A 13,518-nucleotide genomic window follows, 5' to 3' on the forward strand; every position below is an offset into this window, starting at 1 on the left:
AATGATAGTTTTTAACTAACTACCCACTCATCCAATCACTGATGCATTTCGGTACCCGGAACAATACTGCTTGCATGGCACAAATCTATGCAGTCAGTGACTACAAATCTTATAAATGAACCAGATATGATTTGATCAGCATAGTTATTTACAAATGTATACTTTGAGCGTTTTAGCCTTTCTCTCATGATTAGACTGGGTGTGTGCTGCAATTCAGGGTTAACTGCATCTAGGGTTTCTTGGAGACTATAAAAGTCCACCAGTTTCATCTGGGCTCCATCTGTTGGCAGCTTGCACACCAGCCAGACGCGAGGACGAACAGCACGAGTCGCTCAGTGGCATTATCTTCACTGGCCTGACGCTTCGTCGTCGGCACAGCTCGCTATTAATCTCTGCTTCTAATTGATTGTGTTCCTAATTTGAGTTCCTGGCCTGGGTTCCTGCTAAGCAAAACCAACTGGCATTTGTGTGACAGTATTTTTCTGGTCTTTGATTTGATTACAGCAGCCCTGGCTGTCAGACGACTAGCCTATTATGAGAGTCATTTGGTCTGGAAATACACTGACAAAGGGATGATGGGAACTCAGGGTTTCTGAAACATCCCTGATGTCATTTTGCATGCCCGGCGACTGGCAGCGAGTAAAGGAGGAGGAGGCAGATGGCCCGTTTAAGCTGCTGAAGCTACATCCACACCGAATATATTTCATTCTTATTGTTCAGTCTGTATGCCCTGATGGCAGAGCGGGTAGAGAGTGACTAGAAGGGTTCACATTCCAATTTTTACCCATAGGACAAACATCTAAAACACATCAATAAATACCTTCTGCATCAAAGGCTGAGGTAACACCTTTGAGAATAATAATAGTAGTAATAATCTTTTCAGAAGAGGGTTGCACCCAGGATCACTGTACAGGGTGCACACTCAACTAGAAGCTAACATTTGCTGGAACTACATTTGATATTTGAAATATTGTGTTTCAGAGTGGCACTGATCAGTGGGAAAAATCACTACTGTAATTTTGATCAGCAGTAGTGAACTAACTAATCATCATCACACAGCTGTGCAACACATGCTTCTACTGTGATGGGCCATCAAAGCCAAAACAAAGTCACACACGTGACGCAGAGCTTATATAGAAACCTCTCAACCCGGTTTCACAGCAAAACATGTATTAGAGATGCCGGTCCACCGTGTCCATTTCACGCTTTGCCTCTTCAAAATATAAAGCAGATACGAATGCAGAAGCTGCATTACCAGCAGGGGGAGATATATTTAAAGCCACAAAGTCGATAGTGAGCAAAAAACATGAAGTACAGTCCACGCCTTTAATCGTCAGAGTCCATTAAGCAAGGGAGCTAATATGTCTGTTTAAACACTTTCCTGTGATTATTTTCATGTTGGCTTGAAATAAAATATCTCCCTCAGCTGTTGCCACTGAAACTTACTGCAACTGCTACTGCCTATTACATGCTTTGTTGTGATATCGGGTTGAACCTCTGGGTATTTGCGCCACTTATAATTTTAGAGGCATCTTTTGGTGTTTCCTAATCTTTATAATTCATCTATGTAACGAGCTAATTTTGTCGTGTTCATGTGGACGTCTGAGGAATTGTTTAGCTTTTAGCAAAGTATACATTCACAGAACTAGAAATCTAGTAAGAGCAGGTCTTTATAAGTGAAATAGTGAAAATCTGCAATCTATTTCAGGATGACTAAATCAAAAATAAACTCGGGACCAAAGGTCTAAGTTTGATCTAATTTTTACTGGATCAGGTGCAGAGACCCAAATGCCCCAGCATCTGTGCTTTGATGAACAATATTTGCTTATCTATCTCTGCTCTTTATATGTGTTGAAGCATCCGTGTGGCATATGTCTTTTTCTCTGTTGTTTTCTGGGCATCGACGGACCCCCTCACATGGTTGTGGTATAAATGGAGCACCTTGGGGCTCGTTACAAGCTCACTTGTCTCAATTGGAAGCTTTTAATCACTCATTATAGCTGAATGGTATCGGCAAATGTTCTGTAAGGGAGCGAAGAGCTGGCTTGTTAAATGGGCACAGTGAAGCACTGCTAAACTTTGATCTGCCTCAGTTTGTTTCACTGTGAAATACCAGCTGCAACCCTTCTCGACCGACCCGTATTCCCTGTGATTGTTTCAGTTTGGGAATAGCTGTCCTCTACCGATTCACTCACCCTGTCCTTAACCTGTTTTTTGCTTGCATGGGTTTCTTTAATGCTTTTTTCTCGTGTCACTCTTCAATCTGTCTTATTCTGTACGTTTATACCATATGACTCACTGCCAACCTTCAGCTTGTGCTGTTACAGTAGCTTCCCTCATCCACCTCCCTGCCCTCAGTGACCCTTGGCACCTTCCGGAGCCACGGGCTGCATGACTTTGGATGTGTCACTGCTGCAAATGGTCCTTAAGCATCATTTTCATTCCTAGCTGCCTGAACAGAAAGTGGCTAGCTTGTAGTATGCTCAGCCTTGCAAAGGAAAAAGGAAAAACTGTGTTTCACGTGTTTACAGAGTCAAAATTCATGATTTTAGCAGTAGTTTTGCATGGGAGTCATGTGATTCCTATGTTTTCATTCCACTGGCTTTACACAATTAAAAGTAGTGCCCACTCACTGCTTGTACAAGGGAATATTTAAATGTCTTAGCAGTTCTTTGTGATTACAGCTGATTTATCACAAAGTCGGTTCAACAAAGGACCTACTATAACATGTCACATCTCTGCAGATTATTGGGGTTTAACCACAAATGTGTACACCCAGCTTTTGGTTCCTAAACAGCCGCACTGTGCTTGTCCTTATTAACCAGTGAAACAGAAAACAAAAAACAACAAAAAAAAAAAAAAAAAAAAAACAGGACCTGCTGTAAGTGGTGTTATAGTTCAAGGAATTTAAAGTAAAAATTTATGGCCACATTCTGACCACTCCAGCAGACTAAATCATATCTGACATTCAACATCTGTGAAAGGCTGCTGTAAAATCTGCAGCACTGTTTTATCTTCTGTGGCGGGTGAGAAGAGAGAAGATGCTGCGGCGTGACTTCTGCAGCCTTGAGAAGAGTTTCTCAAACCACTATTTTAGGTTCAGAAGCAAAAACACAGCCTTATTGTTGGTACTCGCTTTTTAAGACTCCTGTAAGACTTCTGGCATCACAACTTACTAAGTGGGACCCATTTACATATGTTTTAGGCCAATGAATTATTCCCATTATTATTTTTCTTCTATAGGTTGTTTTATTGTGTTGTCATAAATAGTTATATGTATCAGTCTTTAGAGATATTTGAAATGATTTAAATGAGGACAGGATTAAACGAGATAAGTAACAGAAAGGACATCTAATATGGTGTGCATAATAAAGTAAAACAGACACATTGAATGTGGCGAGTTAGAAGCAGCTTACAGACAGAGCTTTGAGGCATTTTACTGAAGGACAGAACTCTCTCAGCTGATGGAGCAGAAAGAGTGGGTGAGAGAGTGAGTGAATGGCAGCATATTTCACTCCTGCATCACTGCTGCTCAGCAGGTTATACAAACACAGGCCTAATAAGTGAGCATCTTAACCTCACTGACCCTCGCAGGAGAAACAGCCTCAGCCATGACTGGCAGACAAATCTGTCACCTGTCAACAGTAATACCATCCATCATGTTGGTGCCGTTTACCTTCTTAGAGCAGGACTGCAACAGTGAATATGAGGAAGACAAAGGACATACCTGGCGTCAGCCTAAAAGCCAACAAGAAATACTTGTCTTCTAGTCTGTGACAAACACCCTCCGCTCCTCTGCCCTCTTCTGTGTTTGCTTACTCTCTTACACAACAAGAATACTTCTGTTTCTTCTGTCACTCGCTGACAGAGTTATTTGCAAAACCATCAGCTGGGAAGAGGTTAAGTGAGATTGGTTATCTTGATGCCATTCAGTATGTTTAAAAGGTGTGCTCCATTAACCAAATAATGTCACTCCACTGCTTTTCAGCTGGGACTAAAACTCGGAATATTTTAGTCTCGGCTTTGATTAGATTTTTGACTCTTCTTTTTAAAATTCGTCTCTTCTTAGTTTATAGGATTATAAACAATTTTTTTGTTGTTTCTTTAGCTGATCAGCCATTTTTGGAGAAGTTCTTGGATATTTGCATTCAAAATAAAAGAACTCGCTGATTCTTTCCTGATGTCACTGATGTACGATTAGAGTTTGTCCAACTGTAGCTCAGGCTGAGCCGTGCCCAAAATGAAAGAAAATAAAAGGGAGAACAGACGGATAAAGGGGGACAGATGAAATGACAGTAGGAGCAATCTTTGTGTGTGCATTGCATCACTGTTGTAATATTTTTTTTATTACTCCATCATTGACTGAAGCGATAATGAGTTTTGACTCAAACAGCGAAAACAGATTTAAAGGGATTAGGCCAAACATTGATGAAGAGACTTTTTTATCCATAAAACATCTTTGTCTGCCTTGCTTTCACTCTCTCACACATGCAGACACACACCCCGTGTGTGCAGCAGATGCACAAAGCCACATGGAAGACCTCCAAGTTATTTGATGCTGTAAACACTGGAAAATGCGCCACCATATTTAATTGAGACATCCATAGATATAGGTTTGTGCTGGCACACACATGTTGATTATACATCATGCGTGTTTACGTGCTGACTGAGCTAGCGCTGCATCATCTTCAAAGGATTTTGCTAAAGCTATATAGTTTTATTTACAGGAATATGAGGTACGATGTGATAAAAATCAGGAACCACTTGAATTGAATGATTTCAGTTTGGTTTTCTTGTGTTAGAAAAGTTTTATGACACAGAGCTTCATAACATTTAGGCTGCTGTGAATACAAACATCACCTCTGTAAGCCTGAGTGAGCTGGATAAATCTGGGTGTGTGAGGTTCACTCTTATGGTGATTTAAAAAATGAGCAACAACCACAGATCTTCAGCTACAGCAGAGAAGGATTTCAGACAGGGTAAGGGATTATGGCGACTGATGTTGTGATCAATATTGCACCAAATGGTTCTTCAGCCAGTACCAGATGAGAGGAAAAATTTCCTTTGCTGTGGGTTTTGACATGATGAGCGATGATCCCTGGATTATGAGACAGAATGCTTTAACCCAGCCTGCCCTTTGCCCATCAGCTACACTAAAGTTCTGTTTCATTTTATCCGTTTTGATTCATTGTCTGTCAGCAGCTGCCTGCTGTGGATGCGTTGATAGTGACAAGATGGGGGTTTAGGACAACACCAGTGGAAGATAGAGTGTCAGACCCTAAATCTGATGAAGGGAGTTGATGCAGAGGTCACGGACAGCAAGAGAACTGGTTTATTTGAAAGAAAGGCTGAGTGGCTCTAAATCCTGAATGTGTGGTGAACCACTCTAACCCGTAGTATCCTTCAGGCCTTGGCTTTTTATGGGGGGGGAAAAGAAAAATCATGTTTAATTCTGCTTGCTAGACGTTTGGACTACAAGTGGCCTCTAGAGAGCACAGGGATTTGGCTTTTTATCCATGTAAACCTTTAGATTTCAAAGCAGCAGTGATTAATAAAGTATATTCTGGCTGTAAAAAGTATCACAACTATGTGTTGTCTCCACAAGTGAGGAGTTCTGCCTCATTAGGTTTCATGTGCCAAGAGGAATTAATAGGTACAAAAACAGTCTTTATCTTTTGCCATGTGGGGTGATTGGAAGAAGAGAGATGAACTTTGATACAGGGATTTCTGAGGCAGAGCTAATTTTGTTTAGCTCTAGTTGGTATCGATTTTGGTCTTTTAGAGAAAAGTCTTAAAAGGGTGGCGCAGTGGTTTGTGTCTGCAGGATTTATTTGGATACACCTGAGTCATCAGTCAACTTTCATTACCGTGTTGGGGCAAAAAAAGAATCTCAGCGTCCTTACCCGAGGCTAGCGCGCCGGCAGGGCCTGCCAAGCGGGAGACGGAGGTCGGCGTGCTGTCCGGTCCGGCCTCTCTGCCACTAGACGCCAGCGTGCTGTTCGGTCCTGCCCGCCTGCCGAGCCGCCGGGGAGCCTCGGCTCATTGCCGCCGCGGATGAGGGCGGATGGACACCTCCCTGTCGCTGGGCCAGGGGCCGGGGCGCTGATTGCCTCTCCCGATTTCCTGCCGCGGGGGTAAGGTTCGCCGGCCTCAGTCGGGTATGTGGCGGGGCGTGGTCTACGGTGCAGCTGCTGCAGTGGGCCGGACGCACCTGGGCCACATCCGCAATCACGCCTCTCCGGCTTAAACTTGTATGGCCTTACTTTTGTGCCACTATTCTGAGCGCACGTAAAAAAAAAAAAAAAATTGCAGGTGCAAGTGTTGCATTTTGAGAAATTTATTTTGAGCGAAGAAAAGCTCAATTTGAGTGAACAAAATGTATTTCAGTGTTTGCTATTATCCATACACACACACAATAGCAGCCCCTCTCACCCAGTTTTTGCATTTTCATTTTTATGTTTGTTTGTTTGTTTGTTTTTGTAACAGTATAAATAATGAAAGGTGGGGGATTAGCCAATTGGTCATGATCAACTCTGGGCTTGACCAATTACAATACATCCCTATTGAGGGGGAAAGGAACGTGATTGGTCCCGTACTTCAGCTAGAATGAAAAAAGGCACAAAGCTGTTCTTCTCTCATTCTCTCCCCTCCCTCTCCTGTTGCTACTTCTATCATGAAACTGATCAGTCAGCTGATCGGCTTTTCTGCCAGAAGTCCCGTCTCTCTTGTTTATCGCCCACTTTGCGCCAGAAAGAGGAAATGCTGCACTAAACAACAGCAGCACGTTCAAGCTTGATCAGCTGTTGTTAGAATTTATTTAATATTACTTTCTAGTATCACAGGTGATGGCAGCTACATTGTAGCCACAGCCACCCTGGGGCGCACTGACAGAGGCGAGGCTGCCGGACACTGGCGCCACCGGGCCCTCTGACCACCACCAGTAGGCAACGGGTGACGTGTCTTGCCCAAGGACACAATGACCGAAACTGTCCAAGCCGGGGCTCAAACCGGCAACCTTCCAATTACAAGGCAAACTCCCAACTCTTGAGCCACGATCGCCCCTTAGCCCCCATATACCAACAAGACAGTGTACATCACTGTCACAACAGCGTTTGTTTTAGTTCGAAGGCTTTATGGTTTTTCGTATAATACCTGGTGGTGTAGTCGGTGATTTTTTGTCAGTTCAGCCTTTTATATTATGTTTAACCCGAGAGACCACCCAGTCAGCTGGTGGGTAACAGGCATCTCCGAAAACGTTAGCGCACTTATGCAAATATGTGACGTCTTGATAAATCGAGCAGATATTTGAAGTTTACACAGAAACATTCTCGCATGAAAATATCTTAAAAGTTTATTTTGTGACCCAGACAGAGTAATATTTCAAACTCCGCCACTCTGTGTTCCTCCGCCACTGCCTCGTTTGAGTTTGGGACGAAATGGATTCTGGGATATTGCATTTCGTCATTTCGAGCTGATTAGAGACCAGAACAGCCAACCAGATTTTTTGCATCCAAGTCTGTGATTGGCTGGTTTTGTGGCACAAATATAACGGTGTAGAGAAAGAGTTGAACGCACACGGGCAGAAATGTTGATAGCGCGAGCAACACATGCAAAAAACTGAGGGGCTGCTGTTGTGTGTGTGGATAATAGCAAACACTGAAATACATTTTTTGAACGCAGCAATGAATTTTTATTCACTCAAATTGAGCTTTTCTAAGCTCAAAATAAATTTCTCATCAAAATGCAACACTTGCACCTGCAATTTTTTTTTTTTACATGCGCTCAATTTTTATTTATTTTTTTTACGTGCGCTCAGAATAGGGCACAAAAATAACGCCATAAACTTGGTGCTCTGACTGTTGTAGGTTGTTGTTGTTGGTATATGTCCGACTGTGAGCTGCAGAGCTGCAGCCGAGGGTGTGAACAGCAACCGTGAATAAATATGTGGTCGGCTCCGTCACTCTCCTGACACAACGCACAAACAAGAGCCTCTGTTAAATCTCCCAGTGCTGCGATGGCCAGGATTGCAATTATGTTTCCATGTAGGTGTGGAATAACATAAATATATATAATAAATAATAAGGATTCATATAATGATTACTGGCTTCAAAATAAAATGGTTTAAAAACAAAAGCTATAACTCTACTGAATCATGCCAAAACTTCACAAAATGGCTCTGTTTGTGAAGCTTGAGTCATCTGTGTTTTTGAAAAACGGACTGAAGGATGTAAGGTGGCATTTATTTTCCAGTGGAGATGTAGCATTTTAAGTAAAACCCTTCAATTACTTAGCAGTGCTCATGGGCTACAAAGCGCTAACGCCTGGTTTTCCAGTCTTGTCTTGAAGAAGGTTGTTTTCTGTCCCGTAGAAAGTGATAATTGAGGTGTTTGGCTCATTTGTATTTGACAGTTGCAATATAAGGGATAACACTTTCCAATTCCAACCATCATACATCAGTCACTTGATACTTTTAGAGAGGCCCAACGTGCTCCAGTTCACTTTTCATATGTAAGATGGGACTTCGGGGAATTGAACTGAAAACATGTACAGTAGATGTAGCCAACATCTAATGTTTGTCTTACTGAGTCTTACTGGAGTAGAAAGAATAGGAGAATGTACCACTGTAGAGTTGAATTTCTATAACTTTGCTTTTTAAACTGAAAATTTTAAGCAAAGACAAGATTTTTAACACAAGTACTATTAAATATTATTTTTATTTTGTGGTTAGAAAAATTCACAGGGTGTTTTGATGGAAGAAAGAACACCTCAAGACAAAAAGTCTCTAAACTGTTTGTGTAGTTTTGATTTATATGAAAAAGCAGTAGCCATAAAGTCCTCAAGTGAACATTTTTTTGTTTGTTTTGTGGTTGTTTTTATTTTAAGATGCTATTAAGGATAAAAAGGTGACACATGACACAACAATGCCACATTCATCACAGATACGGCATTAAAAGCAGCCCTTTGTTGTAACATCTTTTAGAGCTTTCAATACCCCACCATGATAGGAAACGTCTGGCGTATTTCAACCTGGTTTATTTAACATTAATAGCCTGTCTAATACGGCACAAAGTCCCATTCAAACTTTGCACTCTTCACCTGTGTTTGGGGAAATAAGGAAATCTGGTAACTGGAATGACTTTTGTGCCAACTGTATAAAGGATCTGCATGTTTCCGATTGAGTAATTGCTATCTACACTCACTACATATATGATGATGGCTGCCTGTAATGAGGGGTGGCAGTCAAATGGTATGCTACATTTCCCTAAGTATGTTAGTGGGGGAGCCAGGGCTGCTCTTAGTCACTGATTCTGTTCATTATTTCTATGGATAGAATTTCTAAGTGGGGACAAGGGCCAGAAAACTTCCACTTTGGTGGCCCTTGGTCTCATCTCTACTTTGTGTAAATCTTGTGGTTGTGCGGACTTCATCAGATGGTGGCCTCTAGCTTTCACTGGAGCAGTTTTCAGCAGCAGCAATGACAATTAGCACCTCCGAGTTTGAGGCAATGGTCGTCAGCCATTAAAGGGAAAAAACACTGACAGTGACAGTCTGGCGACCTGTCCAGGGTGTACCCTGCCTCCAGCCCTAGCTGGGATAGGCTCCAGCGCCCCCTGTGACCCTGAAAAGGATAAGCGGAAGTGAATGGATGAATGGACACTGACACTTGGGGTCAGGGACAGGTTTCTGCCCCAAATGGAGAAGTTTAAAATATCTCTGGGTTCACGGATGAGGGGAGAAGGGAGCAGGAGATTGATAGATGGATTTAGGCTTCACCAGTCCATCATGACAAAGAGACATCTGAGCACTTCATTATTTCTGTGACGTATATGATCATTGCAGAGGCCTTTGTATCACATGGACAAAATTTGAAACTGTTCTCTCCATATTTAGCAGGTTAGGGTTTTGTAATACAAATGCAAATAAAATGAGTGTAGCTCATTTGTGTTCCTTTGGCTTTACCTCAGCATCCAATGATTTTATACAAGACAGTGTAAGACAGGTGTACCAGGGAGTCCTCATCCTCAGAAAGGATGAAACTTGCATAAGTCGTCTTTGCCCTGCTGCCGATGTTACAGAGAATCAGGAATTTTGATTCGGACTGTGACGCTGTAAATGAAATGTAGCTTAATTCAAAGTTATTCATCGCAGAAACTTAACAGCACCCCTCATTCCTCCTTCCTCTCGTGTGTGTGTTTTACATGTGCACTCCTGTCACCCCTCAATATGTGCTCCCCTTTTTCTGCTTAAAGTATTTCATGATTTAGTAAAGTGTGCCTCATCATAATGCCCCATTTTCAAATGGCTTTTAATGGCTTATGTGGATCTGTGTGATGCCAGGATGTGTAGGAAAAATAAATTATGTCGGTTTCTCTAGAGGCTGTTACAGGATGCCACAAAGCCAATCCACCCACCAAACTAGCAGTTAAACATCGCCAGGACCCTGTGGAACATTAATGCTCCAGCCGTCATCAACGCCTTCAATCATTATTCCCCTTGTTTACGTCATTTTGCAGTTAATGCAGACTAAAAACAAACAGCGGTTATGTCTAAAAGTCTCAGAATTCATAGTTGGTTGACCACTTGAAGTCACAGAGGATAACAGCACAGGCTTGTTTCTGTGATGCTTTAAAAGCTGGCAGATCTGTCTCCAACTAAAGAGATTTACTGCATGTTTATGGGTTTGGTCCTTTTTTGTCTTTATCAGCTATTAAATCAGACTTCAAACACATACGTTGCCCGTGGAGAAGATGCAAAGTAGTACAGCACTCCTTTGTGTTGTAAATATTTGCAACTGAATGAGCTGAGTTGAGTTGCTGATAAAAACGTCTGTTATCTCGCAAATGTTTTTGATGGCATATCTTTTGTACCTATAAGCTGTTTGTTTTGGCAGGCATTAGACTGCGAGAACTCCTACACCACACATCTTCAAACCTAATTAGACTGACGTAATGAGACGAATGCTGCTTCGCACATGTCTCTCAACATGCAAACTTCTAAACGTGCGTCTGGAAGAATCAAACAAAGTTAACGCCAGAGCACACATGTTCGTCTTTGAGCGCAACATGTGGGGAAAGAATATGGAAACCGAAATGTGTGGGGGTTTGTTGTGTGTGGGTGGTTATAAGTTGTGTCAGGCAGATGGAGAAGCTCCGTCTGTGAATTTGTGTCCCATGCAGCCTCCCATTGGTACAACCAGTATAAACATCATATTTGGGAGACAAGGTGGCTGCTAAGTGGTTGCTGTACTTCAGCAATGGCTTTTGAGGTGCTGTTTGAGCCTTTGAGTGGACATCACAGCTTCTTATTATTCAGTATACTTACTGCTTTTGGCGCAAATGATCTCTTTTTAAATCCTTTTTGCCAGCTAGTGGCGTCCTACAACGTCGTCCTGAGGGCATTAGTTCAAAGTCAGAGTAAAGAGAGTGTTTTCTGTCTCACCAATAGATGGTGCTTTCCTTAAGACAAACTGATGATCCAGCTTGTCTAGTGAAGTTTAGATCACCATTCATTTTTCCAGCAGTTCTGACAATCCCGTTCTGTTTGTTCCACAGTCAGGTTGACAGTGAGCATAAGGATCCTTTCCATCAGTCCAAAGCCTCATAATGTCCTGCCAAAAAATGATCTCTGATTAGTTTTGTTGTAAATGGAATCCGCATTAACCATAAAATTAATTGTGTCATCATACTATTTTAAGTGCTCTAGCTTGTGCTGCATGTGCGATTGTGTCAGCATGATGATTCATATGGTAAAAGATGAAGGCTTTCTGCAAGCCTTCATCTGTAGGATTTGAATCCATCTTACTTTATTGGAGAAGTTTAACTTCCTCACTCAGCTCACTTATATTGAGCCTTTTGTGCATTGCAGGGAGTGACAGAGTTAAAAAAATCTGTGGACACTACTGCTTCAAGTAGCACTCAGACCAGGGCTCTGCACCTGTGTGAGGAAAAAATCCACAGAGATGTTTTATCAATTTTTCTGAGGTTTTTTTTAGCTTCACCACATATGACCGCTGTAGCCCTGCCCTAACATTTAAAATATCAAGTTCCGTGTCTTGTTACATTTAAGCTGATTCCTTACTAAAAGACACATAACACATTGAAGACAATGCAGTTGCCAAACAGCCTGTGTACAGATATGACTCAGTGTCCTGATTCTTTTTGATGAAGAGAGAAAAGAATACAGAGCAAGCGCACATTTAAAAGAGAGAAAAAGCTAGCAGGCTTTAGAGGGCTGACAGGGAATTGCAGCTCATGAATCATCATTGCCCGTTGGACGTCTGGCTGAGTTGCCCAGCCTGCCCTTTGTATGGCCCTGACACACTGCGCTGCGTAAAGCGCTAAGACCTTTGGCCTGATCATAAAAGGCCTATTAAGGGGGATTGGCGGGTGGCCACCATGTTAATGAAGCGACCCGCTAGCTGCTGTCAAGGATGGCAAAAATCCCCCTCATAACTGCAGCCTCAGTGCGCCTTTGTACAGCTGAAACATAGGTGGGAGTTGTTGCCTACACTGTGAGCGTGGGCCACACTGTACTATTGTCATTGTGTTTATGTGTAAATTATGCGAACGCTTATTCCTGTGTTTGTCTCTGTTGTTGGGTTGTATGTGTCAAAGTACCACATATCTTTGTGTCTTGCTTATATATGTTAGTACTCTGGGGGTGTATTTCTACCACTTACCAGCATACTGTGTACATATGGCCTTGTGTCTCCCCTTGAATCCGTGAACATGACATGCAGCGGATTGTGTAGGTGGCGTCACACTGCAGTCAGTATGTCATGCGGCCTGATCCCAAGGTTGTGCGGGGGTCGGGTAATAACCACACAATGATGTTCTTTATGGGTCATAATGCTGATAAGCTCCATCCTCTGAGCCCTCTGCCCCGAGACATTTAGGCTCATTGAATGTTAAGTGTCATCACATCCTTTGTGCTTTGTGCTGACTGTCTGCCATCTTCTCAACAGATTGAGAATGTGGATGCCTGCCTCAGTTTCCTGGATGCCAGAGGAGTGAATGTACAAGGGCTCTCAGCAGAAGGTAGGAATAATACAAAATTTGAGGCCTGATTAAACTTAATTAAGTCGGTGGAGCAGCAGAAGAGAGATGTGGCTGTTGTATTTGTCTAATTTCTAAATCTGGAAAATTAATTTGGCTTCAATGCGACCCATCCTCTGTGGGTAGGTTTCCATTTCTTCACAGTACCAAATGTTTTCAGAAACCTGGTTTAAGCCTGTTTCCGAGACATGTGAGTGTACTTCACGGTAATGGAATTTACCACACTGGTATCATGACAGCTTTCACTATGGCAGTGTAGGCAGTCATTAGGGCATCAGAGTGGATTGTGGGAGGATAAAAACTGCAGGGCTGGATTTGCCTCCTGACCATCAGGGTACACAGTACATGCTTTATAAGACACGCCAGTCTTATGAAGCATTCTACTCTGAACGGCTTCTGCCAAAGTGAATGATTGTCTGAAACTGTCTCACAAGGCTAGGGTTAGACATTCCAAACAATATAT

At 42.4% G+C, this 13,518-nt stretch overlaps 1 protein-coding gene across 7 annotated transcripts in view; it reads left to right on the top strand.

Moving 5' to 3' along the window:
• The window catches only part of nav3 (neuron navigator 3), a 415,949-nt gene that overhangs the window by 289,409 nt on the left and 113,022 nt on the right, over window positions 1-13,518 (top strand). For all 7 annotated transcript variants that reach the window (XM_086270023.1, XM_086270024.1, XM_086270026.1 and 4 more), the window contains one exon: window positions 12,965-13,037. In XM_086270023.1, the coding sequence (XP_086126149.1) occupies window positions 12,965-13,037 (73 nt within the window). The remainder of the gene's footprint in view (window positions 1-12,964; window positions 13,038-13,518) is intronic.

This window comes from Aulonocara sp. 'chitande type north' Nkhata Bay, linkage group LG17 (genome assembly GCF_057382095.1).
Source record: "Aulonocara sp. 'chitande type north' Nkhata Bay isolate Kocher_YH1m ecotype deep benthic linkage group LG17, A_spYH_male_GT1.1, whole genome shotgun sequence".
Lineage (NCBI taxonomy): Eukaryota > Metazoa > Chordata > Actinopteri > Cichliformes > Cichlidae > Aulonocara > Aulonocara sp. 'chitande type north' Nkhata Bay.